Raw genomic sequence first — 26,391 nt, forward strand, 5'->3', positions numbered from 1 at the left:
CAGCAGACTATTAATCCGCCCAGCAGTTTAATGTTGGTGTCCATACAGATAGCAGACACCTGAGACTGTCATGGTGAGTTTCCCCCTAATGTTTGTGTGGGAGTATCCTGTGTTTACTGGTTATTTATTGAGGAAGGGACTATACACATTAATGAACATGAGCACTTGGGTCCGTTGTGTAAATATTCCAGATTTAGACTTAATTTTCATCTGCACTTCCTGGCAGTTTGGTGGCATATAAGAAACATTAAAAGAAAACATACAAGAGCACAGAAAAATAGTAAAACAATAACCACTACTCCAGATTATGACAGCATGTTTGATTATCCAGTAACCAGAGTTTTATAGATTTGGAGAAAGAGTTGAGAGCTGTGATGGGTGAAATGTTCCAGTTATGTGCTGCTCGTTAGGAAAAGGCTGAAAGCCCAAAGGTCCTTTTTTCTATGTGGTTTTTTACAATCCTCTCTGGTAGATGAGTTTGATTTTGTTTAATGAATTCATTGGCCGGAGGAGGGGCCAGACCATGAAACATTTTAAAATGCAAATTTGTTCAATGATGATATATAACAATGATGATATGAGCTTGACTTTTTATCAAATGTTGCGTCACGTCATGAATTTTCATATAGGCCTGATATTCTCTCTGGTCAGACAGCTATAGTTTAAACAGGTGTCTGGCCATGCAGTTGATGCTGGATGGGTATCTGAAAACCTGAAACATTACAGTCGACTTTCTGTAATATGACAGTCTAATAAAATTAGATAACCACCCCTAAAAATAGCCTGTTTCTCCACCTGTTACAGTTGATACAAGAAGAGATTTCTCTTCTCATTAGGAGAGAGATTGAGGATATTGTGAGCTGAAGACTCACAAGCACCTAATGTTCTGCAAACCTGCATCACTGCTTTAGTCTTACAACAGTTGGCAGAAGTGCATCACAATATGGAGAACAACAAACATTTGAAATGTTAATGTGAGAGGAGTTATGAGTCTGCATCCAGTTGTACTGAAGCAGGCGTAATTTAGTCGTTTTGTGCAATAATGTATTTAAGTTTATCTGAAGCTTATATGAGGCTTCAGCAGTCTGAGTTAGTCATATCAAGTGGATATCTGCCACATTTATAGTCTTTTTAGCATCAAATTCCCTCTTTGTGTTTCCTCTGACAGTGTTTCCCTGTTGAGCTGCAGTGGGAGTATAGTAACAAAAAGAGGGACTTTGGCACTAAAAAGACTGCAGCATTGAAAGATATCTACTTGATTTGATTCATTTGGATGCTGAAGCTTCATTTTTCCACAAGAGGAGGACTGTGGATTTTGCCCCCCATCACTTACATTGTAAGTGCATCATGAAGGGATCTTCTAATGGACCATATAAACCGGAGGAATCATTACAGCAAGAAAAACCTGTTTCAATGTTCATTTTGGCACCTGATTGTTGTTTTAAGACAGACTTGAAAAATGGAGAACCTGTCCTATAACTCAAGCTTCCCTCCTATCAGGAACAACACCACCTCACAGCTATATAGTTGTAGTTCCGTGTGATCACCACCAGGTGGCGCTTCCTGCCTGTTTGCACCCTGAACACCTGAGGGCTCCGACCATAGAGTACAAATTAGACAAGAGTCCTCACTCTGAACATATTTTCGCTCATCGAAACGTGGTACTTTTTTTAAATTACTGTTAATGGAAATGCTAATGAAACTTAGAAGTGGTGAAAGAAGTATTCAGATTCTTTACTTAAGTAAAAGTAGTAAATACTGTAATCTAAATAGTTTATATAAATATTTAGACTACAGTTTAGACTATATAACATTTTAGTATATTTCATTGATTGTTTTCATCACTAACAAATATATGTAAGAGCATTTCAGTGTTGTCAATTTTAGATACTTTGGGTATCATATCTTATTAATTATAATTATATACTTGTATCATATGTTTTCTTAATTATAACAATAATAATAATACAGTTTATTCATGTTGCATCTTCCACACATTAATGCAGCTCAAAGTGCATATCAAATAAAAAAAAGAAAAGAACAATTAAACAACAGTTAGAATACCAAAATATATTACTTTATGTCAAATCTTCGTCTGAAAATTAACAAAATCTATCAAATTAATGTAGAAATGGAGTAGAAAGTACAATATTTCCCTCTGACATGTGATGGAAATACTCAGATAATGTACTTAGTTACTTTCCACCGCTGCTTATACTATACATTACTCTTCACAGAAACAAACGGTTGTCAAATAAAGCTATATTTATTATTTGCTCGAAACATCGGTACCGGCAGTGCCTCTGTACTACATTGGTCACCATGGTAACACCAGTGTTTACCCGGGGTGTCCACAGATCGGGCGGGTGCGGGAGGGGAAAAAGCAGCAGAGTGGTTCGTCTTACAAAATATACGATCTTTGCTTGAAGGTAGTTGCCAAAGTTGGCAGAGCAGGCAGGAGTCAACGGGAGCGAGCACCGCGCTGCTGCGGATTACACCGGCCGGGACAGAGCAGGACGGGAGCGCTGCCGTCTCAAAAACCTGACAAGTGAAGAACTACTTTCAGACGGTGGTCGGTCGACAGGAAAGTTAACGGGGAATTAAACGTCAGCCGGGACCACTGGAGTGTGTTTTATCGTCTCCGAAGGACTGTCTGACACCAGCGGAGAAGGTACGTTAAGGTGTGGATCTTTTGACTACGGGACACCAGGAATATGTAGCCAGAAAGCTAATTAGCAAGCTAACGTTAGCGACAAATTAGCTCCTGGAAACCCAAGACACACGCCCAGCGAGGAGGTGTAACTTCACGGCTAGATTACAAAACGTGGATATAAATTAAAGATAAGTTAAATCTTGTATATCCTCACTAGAAATTGCACCGAAGTGCCCCCATAGTTGGGAAGTTGAGATGAATGCTGTACAAATATCAGGAACTGAAAGTTAATCCCTTCAGGAATAAGCCAAATGTCATCCAAGGGTAACGTATAAATTAAAAACTCCCATAACGCGTAACAAGGTGACTCTGCTGGTACTATGAAGTTGATGTTATGCTGGTATTTCGCTAATTTAGGCATAAATGGTGAAATTTGGGTAGTGGTTGAACTTCACTAGCTGTCACCAGTGAAATGAACCTGTCATGATGCAGCAGTTGTTTGTTATTGCAGCTCACAGAGCTTGTTGAGGAAAGCAGGTGACCTATAATTTAAACTTTTGAATGTGATAAATGACGATATTCAAGGTGAAGATTAGATTTCAGATGTTCTCCTTTTCTAAATTGAGACTAAGAGCAGTGAAAAGTGGAAAATAAATCACAGCGAGTCTGGTCGATTCATTATTGATTTGTGTCATGTTATTGTAATTCATTTTGCCTATAACATAAACAATAATAACGACGTCCATCAGAAGTTATTAGAGCTGCAATAATTAGTCGATTAATTGATTAGTTGATCTATAGAAAATTATTCTGTATCAATTTTTTTTATAATCAATTAATCATTTTGAGACTCTTTTTTTTTTTTAAAGAAAAAATGCTGAAATTCTCTGGATCAGTTCCTTAAATGTGAATATTTTCTGGTTTCTTTAGTCCTCTATGATTGTAAACTGAATATTTTTGGGTTGTGGACTGCTGGGCGGGACAAAACAAGACATTTTAGGTTGCATCTTGGGCTTTGGGAAACTGTGATGGACATTTTTCACATTCTTTTGACATTTTATAGTCCAAATAATAATATAAAAAATAAAAAATAAAAAAATCGATTAATTGAGAAGATAATCAACAGATTAATTGATCATGAAAATAATCACTAGTTGCAGCCCTAGAAGTTGTTACAGCCCAAAGTGATGTCATATAATGACTAAAAGTATTCAGTTTTTAATCGTTTAATTGGAGAATATCAACAACAATTACTTGCAATTGCTAACATCATTATACTTATGTCTGAAATGACAAATTGATCAGTGCTTAGAGGATAAGTTGTCAACAATTTTGTTAATTGATCAAATAAAAGTGCAAGATGTTTGCTTTAAAAGATGTGAGGATTTTTCTGTTGTAAATGGAACAAATTTCTGTTTTGGACTTTTGGTCGGAGAAATCAAGCCAGTTGAAGATTTTGTGACATTTTATAAACATTTTATAAACAATTAGTCAGTTCATCAAAAAAACATTTGTACATTTGTGGTTAGTTATAATTCTAAAACTGATTCTCTGTCAATGAGCTAATCACCAAATTGTTTGAACACCATAAATCATAGACTTTCTTTGGCTACAGACAGTTGTGATGCCTGTGTGAACTGGTTTATTTACTTGTAACTGAGGTGAACTATTTACTGAGTGGTTCCTGCACAGGAACATGGGAGGAAGATTATGTCATACTCAGATGACTTTGTTCACCTGAAGTCCCCGCTCTTGTTTATATTGTGGGAAACCTGCCTACATCAAAGCATTTACTTTTTTGTGTGTTTTATCTATGCTGTGTGAACTCTGAAGATGCTCACATTAGATGAGCTGCAGCTGGCTGAGGTTTGTTGAGGTGTGACAGATTGTGGTTATAACAGTCGTATGAGACCCCGGGGAGCTGAGTTTCGAGGAAAGTCTTGGTGAGAGGTGTTAACTGGAGCAGCCTGTGCTGAATCTAAGCAGTTCAGGGGAACAGGAACCTATATTTGGTGTGACCACGTGTGAAGGTCACAGTGCACTATTTGACTGTTTTTAGCTTGTTCCTGATGTTACAGCTAATGGAATCAGTTTCTCATGGTTAAGGGTTGTTTTGTTCACCCAAACTACAAAAACAAAAAACATCCATGTCTGTCCAGACTCATGTTATAATTGTAGTGAAGATTTTGAAGGGATTTAATTAAAAGGTATTAAGTGTATTTTCTTTGTATATGTTCACATATTTGGCCAATAAAGCTGATTCTGATTGAACACAAAGTTGTAGCTGTGACAGTAGATAAAGCTTCAGATAAGGATGTTGCTGCTAAGAAGCTACAAATTCAACAACATGGATGCTTCACACATCTTCAACCCGGCAGCACATCCAAACAATCACCATGGTGTGAAAGTGGACACCCAAAATTAGTGTCACCAGTTCAGCATCTGAGCAAATGTGAAATATGATCACAATCTCCAGTCCCTTCTGTTCCTGAGTCATGGTGTCGAATAAAGGCCACAAAGGTGTTACACTGTCACATGATGTCACAGTGAAGTTGACCTTTGTTCCTTTTGGACATAAAATATCATCACTTCATCATTTTTTCCATTTGTGTGAAACTTTGTCACAATTAGAATATGAATTCTTGACTAATGGCTAAAAACATGTTTTGTGAGGTCACAGTGGTTATGACCTTTGACCTTTTGACCACCAAATTCTAATCAGTACATCCTTGAGTCCAAGTGGATGGGATGAGAATGGGACGGATGGACCGACACCCCGAAAACATAACGCCTCCAGCCACAGCTGTCGCCGGTACCAAGGCTTAAATACATATTTCCTCACTTATCCATGCTGATAGTTTTGCTTTTATGTGCTGATCCAGTGGAGTCAGTGTCCTAAATTAACTTTTTGACTCACCTGCTGAGGGGACTGGTAGATGAAAAAATCCACCAGCCACTCATATTTTTAAATGGCCACAATAATAAATTGCCTTTTTAATGGTAGCCAGCAGCAGACTGTCAGCAAAGGACAGTTTAGCGGAGAGTTGCGATGCCGAGTAGCTGATGTCCCGTACGGTAAACAGTGCCAAGAAACTAGCAGCACTCGAGAAGGTCTGTGGGTGGCGCTCAATCGCCTCAGACTGTCAGACACGTGAAAAAACACATATGATGGGCGTGTTTACACTGTAAAGGGACAAACTTGCGTAATTTCCTCTGAGCCATCATGCCAGATATTTTTATTACATGTCTATTTTGGTACAGACATTTACCCGCCCTCTGAGATTTACTCTGAAAATCTACCTGCATTTGGCGCTTGGTGGGTGTTGATTTCGGACCCTGGGTGGAGGTAAATGTACTCCCTTTCAACTGTCTTTTTAAGAACTGTTTCTTAAATGTATTTCCAATGAAAGCTGACATTTGTGGATAATGTAGAGTAACTGGGGGGGAAAAAAAATCATAGTGTTTTGTTTTATATTCATCTGAAAAGTTGACATGTTGGCTGTTATGTAGCAGCAGTATGTGAACACTGAAACTGAGCTTTGTGAGACTGATAACCATCTCTCCAACCTATTTTCCCTCCTCTATAAATACCTCCATTATAGAAGAGAAATTAGCTCTCTCTGATGAAAATAACTCACTTAAAGTAATCACTGGCAGGCCAGCTCTGGATAGAAACAGTCTGCTAACAAGAGTCATGTGAGACCCGATGCACAGCAGTCTCACTCAGCCTGACTTGTCCATGTTTCAGTGGAAACCTTTCCTGAGCTCATGTCAAAAAAAAAAACCCCTTCAGAGGTGTTGCTTTCTATTTTGCTGAGGTGGGAGAAAATAGGAGGGTGTGTTTCCTACATGTGCTGACAACGGCAGATTTTCCACCACATATCGGTTCAAACAGACCCACATAAGTCTCTTCTCTCTTCCCATCAATCCCAGCGCTTCGGCTAAGAAAAGCCTTTCCTTGATGTCCTGTAGCCATAGATAGTTTTATTCCTCAGACCCACCCATCCACTCCACAACCTGCTGTAAATCTTACTACCATCACATCAAATTAAGGCCCTTCCTCTGATTTTGTTGACCGGACTCTGAAGATCTGTGCCGTCTACTAAACGCGGTGCTGATGCTGAAGCTTAATCTAGGCAAGGATAAGTGAGAGAGACAACTGCCCGAGGGACTTCAATCGCTAATCCTATTCAGTATGAAGAATAAGAGTGATAAAAAAAAAGTCGTAATTAATATTTGTCTTGTTAGTAGACTTGCACAGTTTCAAGGCAGAAGACATTTTGACAGTATAAATTGATATTAATGCTCAGTTGTTAGACCCGGTGGGGGCGGGGCTACTTGTATAACACATTTTAGTCTAGAAAACATCTTAAAATACATTTTTAATTTCTCTCTCTTTAATTTTTCTCTCATCTTTTTTTTTAAATGAGTCAGGAAGCTGACAGCAAAATCGAACTTTTAACGTTATCAATCAAAGAGAAATGTCCTTCCTTCCTCCTAGTAACGTCTTTGTACTCCCTCACGGCAGAGTTTTACAGCTCTCAGCAGTCTTATCGCCGGCTGTGATTGGCCACTGCAGCGTGACGTCAGGTTGCATTTCTCCATAAGTTGTTTTCTCGCCACTGCGGTCAAAATTCCCCCAGCCTAAACACACAACTCCCATTCAGATGAATGGGAGGACTGGTGTTGTCGCCGCACCGCCTGATTTAGTCTGAATGTGGCCGAAGTCGGTCAACAGAACTATTTTGATAATCGCTTAATTGTTTTAAGAAAAAATGCCAAAATTCTCTGGTTCCAGCTTCTTAAATGTGAATGTTTTCTGGTTTGTGGACTGTCAGACTCGTTCAGGACAAAACTGGATATTTTAGGTTGCATCTTGGACTTTGGGAAACAGTGATCAACATTTGTCACCATTTTAGAGACTGAACAACTTGAACAGATTCATTGATAATGAAAATAATCGTTAGTTGCAGCTCTAACATTTAAAAGTTTTGTTTCTGCTTTAGAGTACAGAATAAGTTAACCATCAAAGATAAACCCTTATCCTAGAAGTAAATGTAGTTGGACAACTGTCAAATTTTCTTGCATTTATTGTTACATAGAAGATGTAAAATCATGGAAAACGTTTGTATTGTAATTTTCCATTTTAGCGTAACTTCAGTCAAGGTTTTAGTTGCACTCCATCACCTGAGGTGACATGTTTCAGTCTAAATGAATTTTTTTAACCCACAGCTGTCAGACTGGTCTGTTATTTACTTTAAAACTTTGGCAGAACATTGAAGAGGAGTGCCTTGAGATGACTTTTGTTGTGATTCGGCGCTGTATAAATAAAATTGAATTGAACTGAGTGAAATGAAAACAACAAGGGGAAATGTTGTGCAAGTGGGACAGGAAATTCACTGCAACAGATACAGTGACTTGTAAGTCCCAGAAATCCCCAGCCACCGGGGCTAATTCATCAGCTGATAATACTTCTAGAGTAGAGCAAAGAATAATGTTTACTGCAGACTTTTCAGGTGTAGAAAGAAAGGCTCACTGTCTGCTCCTAGTTATATTTTCCAGTATTGGAGAACTAAAGGAAAGATCCGCCTGTGGCAGCTCGGAGCCGACCACAGAGCTCTGATATGCAGTACATCATGTTAGATAGTGTGATAGTGTGATGTGGAAGAGAGCACAGATACAATCTCACACCTACAGTGGATGATGTGAGTGCATACCACTGAATGTATATAAATATGGACGACGCCTCTCCACTTCCCACCGCTATGCAAAAGTCAAACTTCTGTTCCTGGGAGCTGCCATCTTGCTCGTGTGACATCATTTGGAAACCAGAGTCTGCGCAGTAGAGTCGTGCGGCGGGATGACGGCCCGCGGGACACGCCTCCTCAGCTTTCCCGCCATCTGACGGAGGTTTGAGAGCAGCTGTGACAGCTGTCAATCATGACGTCACACCCCCTTTTTATATCGTCAAATAACTAATTAAAAACAAACTTATTAGAAAAATGAGCACTTGGACAAACATCAGTGTGATAAGAACTACCTAAAATGACAGAAACCATCTTTGGGAAGAAATTTATTTCACGTGTACTTTGTTTTTTTTTTAGTTTGGCTCATGTCCCATCTGCTAACATGGAGGGGGCGGGACTTATGACCTAGAGCTGTAATGACGTCCATATTTATATAGAGTCATTGGTGCAGACTGGTAGAGAAAGTGCTGTATGGCTGCCCAGTTGTGAGTAATAAGCACTAATCATTGATTATCTTGATTGCTCTTAATGATGTAAAGAATGTGATTATTTTATTACACTCTTTCATTTGCACTTTCTCGCTGTCTCATCAACAGGCTCCAAGTATATCTTTGATTTTATTTTTTGCATATTTTTAATTATTGCTCTCCTTTTTTTTTTTTTTTAAAAGTACCCCATTAGTCAGGTTGCTTATCTTTTTTTGTGTGTGCTGGAGTCCACATGTCTTTAGCACGAGGATTAGATAGAAACAGAAAAAACGTGGTCCACTTCCTGCCAGGCCACCCACATGAATTGGGTCACAGGTTAATGAGTAAGGCCCTACTGCTCAGCGCCAACTTCTATGATGACATCATTTGACCTTTATTCAAGTGGTAATAAAAGGGCGTAAGTAATGTGGCTTTATACACGTGCAGTTTGCACACCTTCTTTGTCTCATACTTGATAAGAATAGGCTTGCAAAATATGCCACCCAAATAGATCCGATCCAGTAGCATTTTGTCAGCCACGACCCACAGAATTGGCAGTGAAATGTATTTGTTGTGTGTTCGGTTTGGTGCCCAATCTGCAGCAATGGCGCTGGGTTGAAAAAAAGGATGCGACTCTTATTAAAGAAGTCCATCATAGGACATGTGGATCTGTGTGTGTGTGTTTGTGTATGTGTGAGTCATGAATATAAAGACATATCTAGACTTGATTACTCATTAATCAATTGTCTACACCTTCACCTTCACATGTTTATAGGACAAATGTTTCACTGGATGTTACTCAATGATGACTTTGCAGAATTGTCATTACGACTGTCATTGTCATATCCTGACGTAACTGCTGCTGATGCTGTAATATCCTGCCACCCCAATATAAGATGATGTCCAGCCAGACTGCACCTCTGTCTTGTCAGGGTGTCGCTCAGCTGGGGTTAAAACTTCTTAGAGGAGACATAAGATGTATTTTTAGAGAGGCTAAAGTGTTCAGCATAGACGGTAAGTTTGATTTTGTTTCTGCATGTTGTACTCCAGACATTTACATATGAACTTTGTTTGAGGTCCCAGTAATAATGAAGATGTTTGGGCTGTTTTTAGCTTTTAAAATACTATGCGGATTAGATTCATGTGGCTGTTATGATAAGATGTCACAATAACTAAACACTAAAACTTATCAAGTTTACATGATGTACGCATAGTGTTCTTGGTCTAATTTGGTTAAAAGTTATTTCATTGTTTTCACGTGCTAGTGGGCTTGACACGTTTATTTGTTAAAGTGTACATTTAGGCATAAGTAAAGACTCACACTCTTGTGTGCGATTTACAATGATTGCAAAAGTTTAATCTCCCAGATCATGAACATCCCAGTTATCTCTAGCTATGGTTTTAATGCAAAACAAACACTTGGGCTAGATATATATTAAAAAATAAGAGCTAACAAAGAGGTATATGAGGCATTTTTATGCAATGCCAAAACTTAACATCCAATTCCAATATGGCCATAGAGTGCAGGGTGAAGTCTATGGGCTGAGTGCTGTTAAAATCACAACACAAAACACAATAAACAGAGCTAGATGCACGTCCTTCAATTCTTAAAGGGGACACCATATGGTTTTTGTGATGTTCTGTTATTTTTACACTGTTGTAATGTTGGGGGTCTATGTTAAACATGGTCAAAGGTCCAAAACTTGAGGTGAACATATGTAAAAATGCTCCCTGAAAGCCAAGGTCACCTTTACTTCCTCTACGTAATGATGTCCGATTGTTTGTGGATACACACAAACACCTATCCGTTTTGTAGCATGTACATGTACAAACATGTACGGATGTCTTCGAGAAGTTTCCAGTTCGAGTAAAGAATGAGAAAAAGCAGTGAAATGCTACTACTGCTGTTTGTTAGCGTGGCCTCTGAGATGCAGCTTCCTGAAGTTGGCTAATCAGAACAGAGTGGGCTCATCGGGGGCGGGGGCCTTATAGAGATAGGAGCTAAAACGGCCTGTTTCAGATAGAGGCTGAACTGAGGGGCTGCGTAAAGTGTCAGTATAAGATAAATAAGAAATTTTTTGAACTGTAAATCATGCAAAGATATTCCAGCAAAAATTACAGAATATAAATATAGACCTGGAAATGTGTGTGCTTTGTCTCCTTTAAACTTCTTAAAGCATGAAATATTTCTTTTCTGAAGTTCTAACCAGCACCAGTAGCAACATTACACCATGTCTTTCTATCAAAATAGCCCATGTACATTGGTAGCCCGAGGCAGAACATGACAACTCAATCTGCACCGTCACACTCCTGCTTACCAGCTGAACCATAACTTTAATAAAACATTCAACACAGATAAGACATGCCTTTTAATCCGAGGCTTGGCTCCATTGTATAATTCTTGTGGTCACCGTCAGTTGAGTTATGAGGATTTTTTTTTTTTTTGAATTGCTCAAGTTTAAAAAGAAACACTTCAAAGCACGTGTTGCTCAAGGTGTGCTGGCGCGTCACCTCATGGTGTGTGTGCATGTGTGTGTGTGTGTGTGTGTGTGTGTGTGTGTGTGTGTGTGTGTGTGTACACATAGGTGACTTCAGCGGGAAACTATGTGTGCCATCCGACTAATCTCTCCGCTCAGCAGCAACATGCCTGAGTCGCTGCTTGACTAGCTGTCAGCGGCAGCCAGAGGAACAGGGAGGGAGAAAGACAGACACAGAAAAACAGAGACAAGAGTAGTGGAAGACGACAATGCGAGTCACATTACTGTCTTCCCTCCTTCCGTATAATCTGATGTCCTGCTCTGAAGCTCTGAGTGGACTGTGCACACAGCCTTTGAAGAGGATTACAGCTCTTCAGTTTGTATCTCATTCATTTGTTCTGATTGGGTTAACTGAGTTTTGAAAGACATGGTTGTTTGCTTCTGATTCAGCGTGTGATGTGTAAGAGAGACGGAAAAAGAAGAGGCACCATTCTCATTTATCGTTTTTTTTTTTTTTTTTGGTAAACATTTTATTATTTTAATTTGATTTAAAGTCCATCTTTGATGCAATGTATTGTCCTTCCCAGAGGTCTATTGGCAGCTTATCCGTTACTAAAACACCTTCTCCCTTGGATTTTTAGTTCATGATGTTTGAATTTCTTTAGGTGACCAGCAACAATCTATATTGCTTCCTACGGTATCCACCCAGTTCTTCTTTATCTTATCAACCGCACCATGTGATCATTCTGGATCAGATGGAGCGTGAACTGTTTTATGTGACTCATATTTTCACCGGCCACCTCTTCATTTAATTATTAGCTACTATATTTATTGACTATTTATTGACCCTTGCAGTATCTTGTGTTTATTTTTGTCTGGTGTTTTTAAGCAACACGTTTTTTTCATTTTTATGTATGAAAGTGCATAAAAATGACCATTAAAGGAAATCTAAATCTAATCTAATCTAAAACATCTAACTGCTGCCATCTCTGATAGAAATATAAAACACACAACTTTCTGGTGCTGAAGGATTTTTACTAGTGTTAAGTAATGTTTAAATTTGTTTTCCTTAAAGAATTCATTTAAGTTAAATACAATCTTTCAGTGGAAAGTAAACTAATGTACGGCCTGAAAACTTGTTATCTTTGCATAATATTGAAGCAAATTCCTGCTGCAAAGTGAAATGTGTTTCAGAGGAAGCGACACAACAGTGAAAACACTATTAAAATGAATTTTTGGCATTTTTGCCTCGATGTAATAACAAAGTAGAGAAGCAGTCAGGAAATGTAGAGAAAGTCCCCGGTCAGATTTGAACCAAGGACATTGCAGTTAAACGGTAGACATATTAGACGTCTAGGCCACTGTAACGGTCCAGTTACAGATTCGATAATTATTTTGGAATATGAAGTTACAATCAAAAGTTTTAAAATGGAAATGTATCTACATGGAACTATTATTGATATTTAGTTTAAATCTGTTTGTGTTCCCTCAGCTTTGCTCTGGAGGCCATGCTAATAAAGATCTTCCTCTTGCGGTGAGCTGTCTGGTGGACAGTAAGAGGCATCATGGCGGAGCTGCCTATCGCCCCGGGCCAGGTCTACATCGAGGTAGAGTACGACTATGAATACACGTCCAAAGACCGCCTCATCACCATCCAACAGGGGGAATGCTACATGCTGGTCAAGAAAACCAACGACGACTGGTGGCAGGTGAAGAAGGAGGAGGGGAGTAAACCTATCTATGTACCTGCTCAGTATGTCAGAGAGGTCCGCAAGGCCCTCATGCCTCCTCCTAAACCTCTGCCACATCCTCCTGCCGCCACCGGTAACACAACCCCACAAAGCGGCGGAGCACTCTGGGTAAAACCAACCAATCTAGACCTGGGACTCCACAACACTTCGACCGAGAACCTTCACAGACACGAATCCAGCTACCGGCGCTCACCCTCCGCTCAATCTGCCTCTTCTGGACACTTCAGTCCCCCGAATCAGCGCAGGGACAGTAACCACCATCACCCTCCAAGCACTCCCACCGACCACGAACGAGCTTTGGCTGACATCCTCGTCCACGGCGGCGGCCCCCAGCCCGCCCACCGAGGCGGGTCCCTTCCCCGCACCCGAGCCAGATCCCCAAACATGATCAGAGCCCCGCTGGATGTGGACAGCACCCAACACTGTGACTCTGCGGGTGAAGAGAGACGCACCAACGACTCCGAATCCGGAGACGAACTGAGCAGCAGTTCCACCGAACATCTCCAGGTAAAGTCAGAGAAAATTTGATTGAATTGCTGTCAAACGGTTTTATATGTTTGAAACTTGACCCTAATTTTAATTCCTATTTAGCGGTGTTACCATTTCCTGTTGGTAGATGATTTCCTGTGTGACACTGGAATTTTCCCTCCACGTTTTGTGCAGAAGTTTCTACTTATTCCTCTCATGACCTTTTCATGTATTTTACATTTTTAGGGGATCTGACCTTTTCACCGACTGAAGAACTTTTTGTTGTGTCAATCAGGCTCTAAAGCTTCTGCGGAGCAGCTAAATGCAGCTTCCGACAGCGAGCCTCAGCGGGATGAGACAGCTGATTACTAGCGAGCTTGGTCAAAGGGGATGTTTGTTCCTGAGATCATTAGCTCAGTCTGCTGCTGAACAAAAGCCTGTGAGAAAATAGAAACCAGGTCTGTGTAGCGCTGCCACCGGGTATAACCCCTCTTTGTGTACGCAAAGGAGTGGATTACAGTTAAGGTTGTGTTCAAGTTACATGTGCTTTTTACAGTTTGTGGAATTGTGACCTAAATACCAGCACTAATGTGTCATAAATATCAATTCTGCCACGGTACCATGGCAAACAAGAATAGTCTTCTAACACCGCTGTTGCTTTGCAAAGTTATTTGTGTTAAAACACTTGACTTTGAAGATTTACAGCAGATTTTTTTAATGTCATTTGGGTTTTTGGGTGTGCGCTTATGTCATACTCCTTTCACTTTTTTGTCAACCACTTTAGAGGAATTCTGCCCACTATAGTCCATTTTCACAGAGCAATTCTTTCTATTCTTATCCTTCTTCTTTTAAGTGTTATAACCATGATTTAACTACCCTCTAGAGATGACGTTATTATTGTTATTATATTTATTCTTTTCTAATTAAGGACAACAGACATCAGCATTTCTGTGCCAGCATTACCCAGCGGACACATTTTCAGCTGCAGTCCTTTGGTGAGATGTTTTAAAACCATCTTGTGTTAAAACAAGTGACAGGTTAAGAAAAACAAATGTAAGACAGTAAGATGCTGAACTGATATTTTTCTTTGACACGTTTTCAACACGCCCAAAGCTGACTTAGCAGGGACAACACAATCTACTGACCTACTGAAACTTTAGTTTGATTTGTGACGCATTACACGTTGATGTAACCACAGACTCCTTTGTTTGTGAAAGGTTATCTAAAAGTGAGTTTCAAAGTCCATATACACCATGAAGGCCATTCAGTTCCACGTCACAATGGAGCTCCTTCCTTCCTGTGTGTAATGTAAACGGGAGAAGAAAGGTCAGAGTAGTAAAGCTCGTTTTTGGTTATATAGACAACCAGTTCAGCTTTCACTACCAAGTAAACTCTGTTGTGATTTTTCTCATGTCTTTGTCATTTGATCAGCAAAATGCAAATATCACAGCAAATACAAAATCACATGTGTGTGTTTTAACACGTGTTCCTCCCTCATGTACTTGTTCAGTTAATGATTGAAGCTCTTCTATTCCACGGCAACGGAAAGTATTTATTTCTGATTGGCTGTTAAAATTAGATACATAGCTATGGTCATCAGTTTAGTTCCTCTTCTAAATGAATGTCCTTGAAGTGACATCTGTTTTAGACCGCAAGTAATCACAGTAAGAGCACTAATACTTAATGTGAAACACCTAAAGGTACAATCCGTAGTTTGGTACCTGAAGTCAAAAACAATAATATAGTTTTTAAAGTTTCCCGATGCTGTTTATGGTTTGTTTTTTTATATCAGAACTTTTTGTACAACCAGCATGCTTAAGTTCTGCACGATAAGTTTTAATTTTTTAACTGTGATAAAGCACTCTGAGGGACACCACAGTTAGCTGTGACATTATACCTTGTTGAGTATTTTCCTATATAAGGACATGTAATTGTGAATTATCTTCATAGATCAAATCTTTCATCTGTATTCACCTTCTCTGTGTTGTTCTGTCTTTAATATATAGGGCTCCATATTGGTGCAGCACCGTTTTCATCAATAAGATGAGTGATGAATTTGTTAACACCATGCTATTCCTTTAGTGACTGACTGTTGTTTGGTCAGGTGAAAACCTTCAAAGCCATGTGAGCGAGCCAGGGAATGGGTGTTTCCCTGCACGGGCCTGGTGTTGTGAAACTGACTTGCTTGTTTGTATTTCCTCTGTCCTGACAGCATGATGCAGGTAAAAACAGATCAGTCGTGACTCAGGACTTATTAAAATATGCAGGCCTTACCTCCCCCCCTCCCCCCCACCCCTGCCCGTCCCCTCATCTTATCTTTTCTCCTCTCATGTGTTATCTTATCTACCTATTTTTTTTTTTTCCTTTTATGTAATTTTTAAAAGGATAGGAAATAAGGGGGTGACTGATAACGCAGGAGAAGAATGACTTAACATGAAACCAAAGCAGCAATATAAATGCACAACGTAGAGCAGTGTGTGTGTATTTATGTTTCCAGCTTCCGGGCGTTGTTCCTTATTGCCACCTCATTCAGCATTCAACTCCGATAAGCTGCTCGGTCAGGCCTAAGATGAGTGTGTCTGCAGAGCTACTCCTTGTCAGGCTCTTATCTCCTACACTGGACCTGACACTCAGGCCTACTTTGTCGCTACTTTTGTGGTTACTCCACTTTCAACAGTCACCACCGTTCAAGCCTCATTCCTTGGCACTGTAATTGGAACGGAGTGCATGACTGTGATTACACCATCTATTCGTCATTATCTCAGACAGCTGAGCTGCTTTTTAAGAAGGTTTGGGAGAGTTGTAAATAGGGATGCCCCCCTGAAACCCAGTTCTGAGTTGTAACCAGTTCTAAATTTTTACATATTGGTGTAATTTATGGTCGTGCTGCAGCCTCACCTCGGTGTTTAACTTGAGGGTGGGACTCAGCTGATTCACCACACACAGCGGACAGCAGAGCAGGGAGATCACTGTTGAGACACTGAACCAGGTGAAGTGAAAGATAACGTTTTACTGGAGTTGACGACAGCTACGCTTGTTACTGTAAGTGCCATAAAACCCCTCAAAGTAAAAAGCCAATAAGAGTACACCTGTCCTACAAGCATAAACGTGTCGAAAAGCGTTATTTTCAACTGCTTTGCCTGCCGTATCCCATCCACCGCTGATATGTTTTACATAACCACAGCCAGGGCAGCCCCTCCTCTCTTTACCAGCGGTACCTGCAGGCAGTGAATCATATCAGCCGCCGAGGGAGGAGGACAGGATGAATGAATGATAGTGACTCATTTATATGTTCTTCATCCTTTCTAAACTTCGCTCAGTATTGATGTCAGGAATATGATAATATAATATATCATAAATATAATGATATTTGTTTTATTGACATTTTAGATTTGTGTCCAGTGAGATATATATTATTGAGTTTATATAGTGACTTTCAGAGGTACTGTTGCTGCTCTGGAAACAGTATTTAGCTACATTTAAAATGTAAATAATTTCTAATCCTGTTCTGAATTTATTCTTATATAAAAAATATTATATATACAGTATATATTTTTTAGAAAGCAGTTCATTAGTAATGAAAAGGAACTGATAAGAGTATCAATAAAGAGCCGGACTGATAAGGATTATCAGTAGGAGTAGTAGTATTGATAGAATCCTAATGATACCCATCCCTAATTGTGTCTCCTCTTTATGGGTCCTTCTCTAAACTGACATTTTTATTAGATCTGAACGACTGATTTGGATGATTTGGGCTTTAACTGAGTTATTTCCTCTCCATTTTAGTGTAAAAAGAGGATTTTCCCAGTTTGCCTAAAGGCCGGGTCACACCGGAATTTAAAATCGATTAGCCTAATTTCAGTGGAATTCTGTGATCTGTGGATTTGCTCAAGGGAGGGTGAGTAAATCTGTGCAAATCTGTGGCATAATTAAACTTAGCTGAACTTTCACACTTGAATTTGTGCTGTTGACCTGTAGCAAGCCACCTTGACAGCACAGACCTTTGAGGGAATAGAGAGCTGGACAGTCAAACGGTTGCTGATTAGCTTTGTTCTGTCATCTACTTTTATTTAACCCTCTTCTGTTTGAGTATAAACTGCTTAACAAAAGAGGAATGGTTCACAGACATTTATGAGATAAGATGGTACATAATACATCTTTTGAAAACTGTGCCAGCTTATTGTCCTGTTAGCAACCAAGCTAACAAGCATTGCAGTTAGCCTATTTCATAAGGACCCACTGTGTCATTCTGTCTTGTGAGAAAGGCCGTTTGTGTTTCCTTGTTTTATTTCCCAACTGCCTTGTACAAGGCATCACAGGGACAAAGTCCAGCTATTACTGTAAGCTCACCACTTCCTGTCGCTTCTTGACATTCCAGCAAAGAGAATTGATAGCTACAGGAAGTGTTGAGTTGCACTCACCCCTGGTAGTTAGCTTGGGTTAGCTCAGGTTTTAGCAGAGGTTAGAAGTGAGTGGAAATTTGCTTTTGGGCATTACTGGCAGATCAGTATAGGTATAAGTTTTGGTAAAAAAGTAGCAGGCATTTATTGCAGTTAATCTCAACAGATGGTAAACAACATTTTTCCCATAATGTTGTCCCCATTTAGTACTGCTGCACCCACTGAATCCAAAGCAGAAAGCACATAGTTTAGAGGAGACATGCTGCAACGCAACTATAAAGTGATAAAAGAAATGTTTTAGGCAAAGAGCTCTCAATACGTTACTACTGAGTTTCTCCTAAGCCCATTAGCCATTGATCCTTAGTTGAAAGATGTTGAAGTTACCGACTGAAATATCACTTGATACTTCCATGCACACAGTACCTCTTAAAGCCCCTGGCCACGGGGGACTGATCATTGTATTCACTGAAGCAGATGTTTCCCTCCAGCCACTGAATATAATGGCTGTCAAGGTCTCAGTGTATTTTAATTTGCTGCTTCACTGCACCACCTCATCCATTCTGCTTTTCATCATCCCTCTTCCTTCAGGATCATAATAATCCTACAGCACATGTGAGAAACACCGACTATGCTATATGCTCTGAATTTAAAAACATTGTATAATTACTTTGGGGAAATTTATTACTCAGTTTTCAGCTCCAAAAACAGCAGACTCACACTGTAACATCCTTGCTACTGTACCCTGACCTTTTCTTGTCTTATGATTGCACACTGGATGGACTTGGAGCTGTCACAGTGGATGAGGAGAAATTTACAGTTGAAGCATAAAAATATGTGGACCTCTATGATGCAAAATTAATTTAAAAAGGAGAGTTTAAGAGATTGGCTCCTCAGGTGGGGAAATAACAGACTAAATATTCCAGATACAAGAGCAGAGCTTAAAATGCTCCTTATATGTCTTACAAACTGAATCAGCTTGTTGAAGAGTTGAGTAATGTAGTAAAGGCATCTAATGACAGTCCTCATATGGTAATGGGGTGTGTTACAGACAGAGTTGAGGGGTGTGTTACAGATGAGTTTTTATCATTCATTGACACTGGTGCAAAGATCATATTCACTTATTACACAATACATGAGGATATCCGGACCTCACACAAAATGTGGGGCCATGTAAAGCATGCATATTGACTGAACATTATTATGTTCAGGAAAAACTACTGTACCTGAACCAGAGTTTGAACTTCAGCTTGATGTTTTGGTGCGTTGATTGCCTTGGTGTTATAATAGATTAGCCCTGTGTTTCTATCCTCATTCAGCCCAGCTTAGCCCTGAATTAACCTGGAGCTGTTATTCAGCAAACACTGTGATGTAAAAGGGAACATTTCATGCTTTTCTTTTATGCTGTTATGGTGTCGGAAGGTCCTAAACTTGAGGTGAACGTATGTAACAATGTTCCCTGAAATGCAAAAGTCAAGGGCTCAGCCTGCTTGTGATGACATCAGATCGTTCGTGCATTCCCACAAACAGCCGTTCGTTCCGTGACCTTTTTTCTGAGGTTGTTCACATTGTCCACTCGCATATTTCAGATCAGAATCAGGCTCGCACGGATGCATTTGAGAGGTTTCCATTTCGAGTAAAGAACAAGAAAAAGAAGTAATATCCTACTACTGCCTTAAAAAGACAGAGTCTGAACTGCAGGGCTTCGTAGAGGGCCAGTATAAGATAAAAAGGTGGTTTTTTTTAACTGTAAATCATGCAAAGATATTCCAGTAGAGCCCCAGAATATAAATATAGACCTGAAATGTGCATGATACATCCCCCTTTCAACTAGAACCTCTCTCTTTCTCTTTACTGTGTGTTCACAGTAAGTCTTGAGGAAGCTTTACAAGTCTTTGATTTCAAAACTGATATTAAAAGCCTAAGAAGTCTGTAATTACCCCCCAAACAAAAGGATCTTCTCATAAGGATCAACATTAAGTCTGTAAATCAGTTGCTCGTGTTGCTTGGCACACTCTTTTTAGTAGGAAGTGATTCGGTAAGAAAATATATAACAAAATTAACAGTTAACTTCAAATATGAGATGCATTTGACGTCAAATTAATTAGAACAAAGTAGAAGAATGAAGCTTCTGGCCAGTGTCTCGCTTTTGAAAATGACAGGCACTTAAAAGTCTTCAAATGTTAGATTTACATAAATAAGACCTGGAGCCAGTCTGGTCTCTCTCTGTCTGTACCCCCCCACCCCCCCCTCTCTGATTCTCTTGATTGTCACAGTCAATAACACCCACTCAACCCTGTAGACTCCCATCGTTCTTTATGACAGCTGTAATCAACTAAAAACCTCTAATGACTCTCACCAGGATGATTGATTGGAGGAAGCACTTCCTCATTTGTTTGATTACCTAGAGTGGTAGGAAGTTGAGTTTGCAAGTGTGCGTCTTTACACCGTCACACCTTGTTTTACATTAAGTTGTCGAACACACCCACGCACATAAACGTATGTCCGTAGAGCATAAAATCGGTCATTTATTAATCCAGTCAGTCATTCATTCACTCTCTCTCTCGCTCACTTTTTAGCATTCATCGCTGTTCGGTTATGCAGAGACACACGTGAGCCGACACATGCATACAAATTTGTTCACACACACACACACACACATAGTCAGAAGGATCTGTTATGGGAGCCAAGCCATCTGCACTACTGTTAATTCTCATTCTCTGCCTTATTAAAAAGGCTTATTATATCACAAGTTGGCAGGGAGGGTCTGAACTCACTGCAGAGTCATTTAGATGCTAAATCATCCTCTTTCAGAGGGTCTCAAATGTTCTTTCAAGACCCCCAGATGGAAAAATAATAAACCACCGGCTCCAATTTGTTTAAAAAAAATGTAATAGAGCACAAATGTATTGCTAGTTTTGACTTGGTTTACATTTATACAGTTTAAACACTTTCTCTGTGCTTCTGCTGTTGGATACTGAGCACTGCAGCAATTAAATGCATTGCTCAAGGGCACAATGACGCTGAACTGTCGACAGGAGGAGAGTGTAGCAACGCCGAAATTAAATAAACCACCTGCAGACTTTCACAGACTCACTATCTTCCCAACATTTGCTAAAGTTGTTGGTTACATAATTTCTTTATCTGTGGGTTTATATTCTTTCTTATCTTACTCTGTCAGGTTTCCTGCCAGATTGTTTGAGGATTATAACTGGTGACCTTCTGTCACAAACCCACTTCTCTTACATCTGAGCCACCATTCAGTGTTCATTGTTTATCAGGGCTGCATTGAACGGTTCTTTTCCTTATCAATTAATCTGCGGTATTTTCTTGATTAATCAAAAACTTATTTGGTTTATGAAATGTCAGAAAACCATGAAGAATACCCACTTTCCTGAACCCAAGATCAAAATGCTTGTTCTGGCCGAAAAATAGTCCAAAACCCAAAGAAAGTCTATTTACTGTTCTATAATCTTCTAGAACAGCAACGATTAGTCAATTAATTGATTAGATGCCAACTATTAAATTAATCTAGTCTGATAATTGATTAATTGTTTTGAGTCACATTTTAAGAAAAAAATGTCCAGATTCTGTGATTTCTGTGATTCCAGCTTCTCAAATGTGAATATTTTCTGGTTTCTTTCGTCTCCTTTGACAGTAAACTGAATATTTTTGGGTTGTGAACTGTGGATCGGGACAAAACAAGACATTTGAAGACATCATCTTGGACTCTAGGAAACAGTGATCAATATTTTTCACCATTTTCTGACATTTTATGGACCAAACATCAATTAATCAAGAAAATAACCAACAAATTAATCGATAGTGAAAAGAATCGAGTTAAATATTCTGTCGACCAACTAATCCCTTCAGCTCTACTGTTGGTTGTCTTAGTCCCTTCTTAAAATACACCAGTATCAGTTAAAGGACCAGTGCGTAGGATTAAGTGGCATCTAGCGATGAGATTGTAGATTGCAACCAACTGAATACCCTCCTCTAACCCTCCTCTTTCAAGTGTGTAGGAGAACCTACAGTGGCTGCAAAACTCACAAAAAACATGAAAGGTCCTCTCTATAGCCAGTGTTTGGTTTGTCCATTCTGGGCTACTGTAGAAACATGGCGGGCTCCGTGGAAGAGGACCTGCTTCCTATGTAGATATAAAGGGCTCATTCTAAGGTAACAAAAACACAATGATTCTTAGTTTCAGGTGATTATACACTAATGAAAACATATTTATTAATATTATTTTCCATTTCTGCCAGTAGATCACCCTGAATCCTACACACAGGTCCTTTAATGAAGACAAAATCTTTGGTGCACTAGATGCACTGTTGTCTGTCATGAATTCTGTATGTATGTATGGGATTTGAGCCTCAAAAAGGCTTCACAGATCTCTCCTTTTCAAGAAAATCACTGTCAGCAAACAGTAGTTCATTTGGGGGGAAAAAAGAAGGGAAGTCTCAGTGGAGTACTGAGAGCTGTGGGAGTGTCAGTTTGTGTGCTCATTGTCAGCGTTATGAAGCAGCCCCGAGGGGTTTATAGTACCGTTCTGTACTGTGCTCACCTGGAACACACACACACACACACAAACACACCGAGCTTCAGGCGGTCTGGCAGCTGACCCACTGCTTGGTTCTTGTGTAAAAGAGCAGGGGCAAGTTTCTGTCTGTTTTCTTCTGTCCTCATTTCAAATTCACCTGCTTCTCTTCCAGCTCTTGTCTAGCAGTCAGAATAAACCTCTTTATGATGCAGCACTGTGATTCGACCGCCCTTCAACACTGCAAAAAATAGGTTCACATGCAGTAATGTCTTTCTTCATTTTAAAAAAAGATGAGCTCCCTGTAACTCAAATACTGCAAAATTGTACATATTTTGTGCAGGCAGTGGGTCATGTGAATAAAATGGTCAAAGTATATACTGTTTATCATAAAGCATTCAAGCTTATTATTTTAAAATATTGCTTAAAATGGCCTTAAGTACTAGATATTTTGGTATAAATTGTATAGTCAAATCTGTTGACAGTTGACACATTTTTAATGTCCCTATTGTGTGCTTGATTAGTCCAAAAGTAGCTCTCAATATGCTTAATTCTTTTGTTTTTTTGTTTTTAATTAATGCTTAAATTGTTTTGTTTTTTTTAATATAATGATCTATGGTTCCTTAGATGATCCACTACCTTCACCAGCTTTCCTATGAATAACATTGTAACATTAGCAGACAGCTTAATACATTTATATAGATACTCTGTGTCCAAAAAAATATTCAACACCCAGCCCTAAGCCTGTATGATCAGAATCATGCTCCTGATAAGCAAGAAGATAAACAAACCACAACTGTGAGCGGTATAATAGATATTCTAGATAGTGATTATAGGAGATCATCCAGTGTAAACCATTACTTTGCCCTGTATGGCTTCTTTGATTAGAGTCACAGAAGCAAAGTGTGTGTGTGTGTGTGTGTGTGTGGTGGGGGGGGCAGGGGGCAAACAGTTCCTCACTTTATGGAGCTTTTCTTAATCCCTCTGTGAGCTTCAATTGGATATTTGTGTGTGTGTGTGTGTGTGTGTGTGTGTGTGTGTGTGTGTGTGTACATGCATGTTAGTTATTATGTCATCTTGGGCGTCCTGTGCTGTGTGTGTGTTCGTGCAGAGCGGCATTATGACATTATGGGAGGGCAGGTCAAGCGGTGTGTGTGTGTTGTGGTAGTTCAGGGAGAGCGAGTATCACTGAGCCCTGTGTGATCTTTCTCTCTCTCTATTTCTCTCTCTCTCTCTCTCTCTCTCTCTCTGTTTATGTAAGAACGTGTGAGTGAAGAAGAGTCCGCGTGCGTGTTTCTGAGTGTGTGTGCATTTTTTAGAGAGCATCCCAGAGTGACATTATCTGGTTTGCCCACAGTGACATGTCAGTCAGGGAGAGAGTTTGTGAATAGGCAGAGGCTGCTGTGTTTCTCTGCATCATCAGCGTCCGTGTCAGCAGCAGCGCCGGCTACAAGACTTATTTCCTCTGCAGCGGCAACTCTGCTACAGGACAGTATGTACCCAGATGAGAATGAGACGGTAAGACAGCTTCTTTTATTCACATACGTGTACCGGAGCCAGAAAACACTCAAAAATTACAGAAACAGTCAGTTTTTTTTTGCCAAGTCACAGCAGTACAACAGTGATTCAATACTGTATATTTTTGTATCAGACAATGTATCGTGCAGTGATGAATGCTTGTTAATATCTCTTAACACAATGCAACTCATTGCAAGGCATCTTTTTTTTGGGGGGGGGGGGGGGGGGGGTTGCAGGAAGCACTTTAGCACACAGATGCACACAGCTGCTTCTATAGCATTTGCTCTTGTTTGTGGCACTCTTAAGAGAATTATCTTTTAAATGAAGTCCTGACTGTTTTTAAATTTCATTAGGCGTGTTCCTATACATAGCTCTGATATTTTCATCCCAGTCACGCAAGCAGAGAGCGCTGAGCTCTAAAGTTATCTTGCTTCAGTCATACACACACACACACACTCAGAGCTTATGTGACTATTCTTTCTCAGCTCTGTCTTTGTCTCTCTCTCTCTCTCTCTCACAGAAACACACTCACAATCACAGCTGCTGATCATGCAGCTTGCGTTCACAAGCTCAGGGGCAGACTTGTATTTATTATCCATACGTTCACCAAGAGTGCTCACAGTGATCCATAACATTGATTGTTGGAATCCAGGCTACTTTTTTTTTTTTTTTTAACTGAGTCCATAAAATCAGTAGCCGGGAGGAAGAAGACAGGATGTTCAGTTGTATCCAGAAACGTTCAAAACTGATGATGGCATGCGACAGGGTAGCTAAGAGGATGCGCTAAGCACTTGGCATGCTTCATTACATAAGCGCCAGCTACGTAACATTTGTTTGGACAGCTGGCTGGTGAGACGAGCTCAGGGCAGCGGTGACGATAGGAGAGAGGACGAGGAGGAAGCGGGCTGGCACGCAGGACAGAATATTCTGTGATATTTATGTGGATTTCAGATATAGTTTTTATTTACACAGATAGTATGACTTATATTTTAGGTATTTAATGCACTGAAGAGAATATTTTTCACAGAACAGTGCTTTCTTTTTCAAAATGATCAAGAACTGAATGTAAACTTAACTTTATGTTTAGTGTCTTAAAAATGAATTTACAGGCAGCATAAAGCTGTTAAAGCCATTAACTCTTTAGTTCAGTTCACTTAAAACCCTTTTTTAAAAAACAGCTTTTTAATCATTAATGTTTCCAATTACAATTATATGCATTTTACATAACATTACTTTAAACTGACATACTAATAGCAACATTTCCTTCATTTGCTCCCTTTTTATCTAGTGTTACATACTATAAAAGACAGCAATTCCCAGCCTCTTGAGAAACCTTTCACCTCTTATAAGATATACTGTTACAATTACATTTGTAGTTTTAATGTGACCAGTTCATAATACATTAGAAAAACGTCCTGTTTTAATGCAACTGTTTATAGACTGCTCTCCCTCAAGTTATGAGATCTATCTCTTCATAACCCAGCGTATATATCCGAGCACCTCTAAATGAGAGAGAGCTGCTCTCACCATATAATCTCCCGCTCCAACATAAATAAAGGTTTCCTTGTGGCCCTGCCCATGTGTACTCATGCTTGTCTGGCCGATGGCGGTGTACACTATAATTTCTCACTTTCCAGTTGAAAGGACTTACTTTGTTTGTACTTTGCCCCCAGAGTGTAGTTCAGAGATGATTAACTTGGCAACAGTCTTTTTTTTTTTAGTTGTACATTTAGCCTTTTGATCTGATTATAATGCACGTGTTTAACTATCTTTTGTTATTTTCTTTTTTCACTTTGTCTTTCTGTGAAGTATTTGTCGCATCTGTTTGAAAATTGACTGAATACAGTTCAGAATTGTAGATGACTGACAGAAAATTTAAAAAATATGCAATTATTTTAATAACCAATGCACTTTTTTTGTAGTCCTTTTTCAAGCCAAAACACCAAACATTCTTGGGATCCAGTGTTTGAAATGTGAGGATTTGCAGCTTTTCTCTGTTTTATATCATTGTAAACTGTTTGGACAAAACAAGCCGTTTGAAGATCTCAACGTGAACAATTATTACTTAATCTACATGTCAAAAGATGAAGAAAGTTTAGACTGAAATAAAGATGATTCTTCAGTAAAATTATTTCAATAAATAAACTGCTACATATTGCTGAATATATGTTGTATTTGAGATAAAAATGATTGATTTCAGGGAAATTCGCTTCATCTGCTGCTATATTTTCTCTATTATTTTTCTGATATTGTCGTCATGCCATACCGTTGCTAACATGAGGCTAACAATTACCTTAATTTGCAAGGCATGGGGCATGTAAGGAATGTGTAGGAGTCATTCATATGTTATGTGTGTGTTTGTGCAATTAAAGCCTA

The 26,391-nt window shown here is 39.4% G+C and overlaps 1 protein-coding gene across 8 annotated transcripts in view; it reads left to right on the top strand.

Annotated features, from left to right (window-relative positions):
* Positions 1 to 2,372: 2,372 nt before the first annotated feature.
* Positions 2,373 to 26,391, top strand: part of LOC137194589 (rho GTPase-activating protein 12-like) — a 69,208-nt gene continuing 45,189 nt past the window's right edge. For 2 of the 8 annotated variants that reach the window (XM_067606628.1, XM_067606632.1), the window contains exons 1-2: positions 2,373 to 2,671; positions 12,837 to 13,602. In XM_067606628.1, the coding sequence (XP_067462729.1) occupies positions 12,910 to 13,602 (693 nt within the window). In that variant the 5' untranslated portion in view covers positions 2,373 to 2,671; positions 12,837 to 12,909. Of the gene's footprint in view, positions 2,682 to 12,836; positions 13,603 to 23,843; positions 24,016 to 26,391 lie in introns of those variants that run through there. The other 6 variants (XM_067606630.1, XM_067606634.1, XM_067606631.1 and 3 more) reach the window with 4 other exon arrangements.

This window comes from Thunnus thynnus, chromosome 12, assembly GCF_963924715.1.
Source record: "Thunnus thynnus chromosome 12, fThuThy2.1, whole genome shotgun sequence".
Taxonomy (NCBI): domain Eukaryota; kingdom Metazoa; phylum Chordata; class Actinopteri; order Scombriformes; family Scombridae; genus Thunnus; species Thunnus thynnus.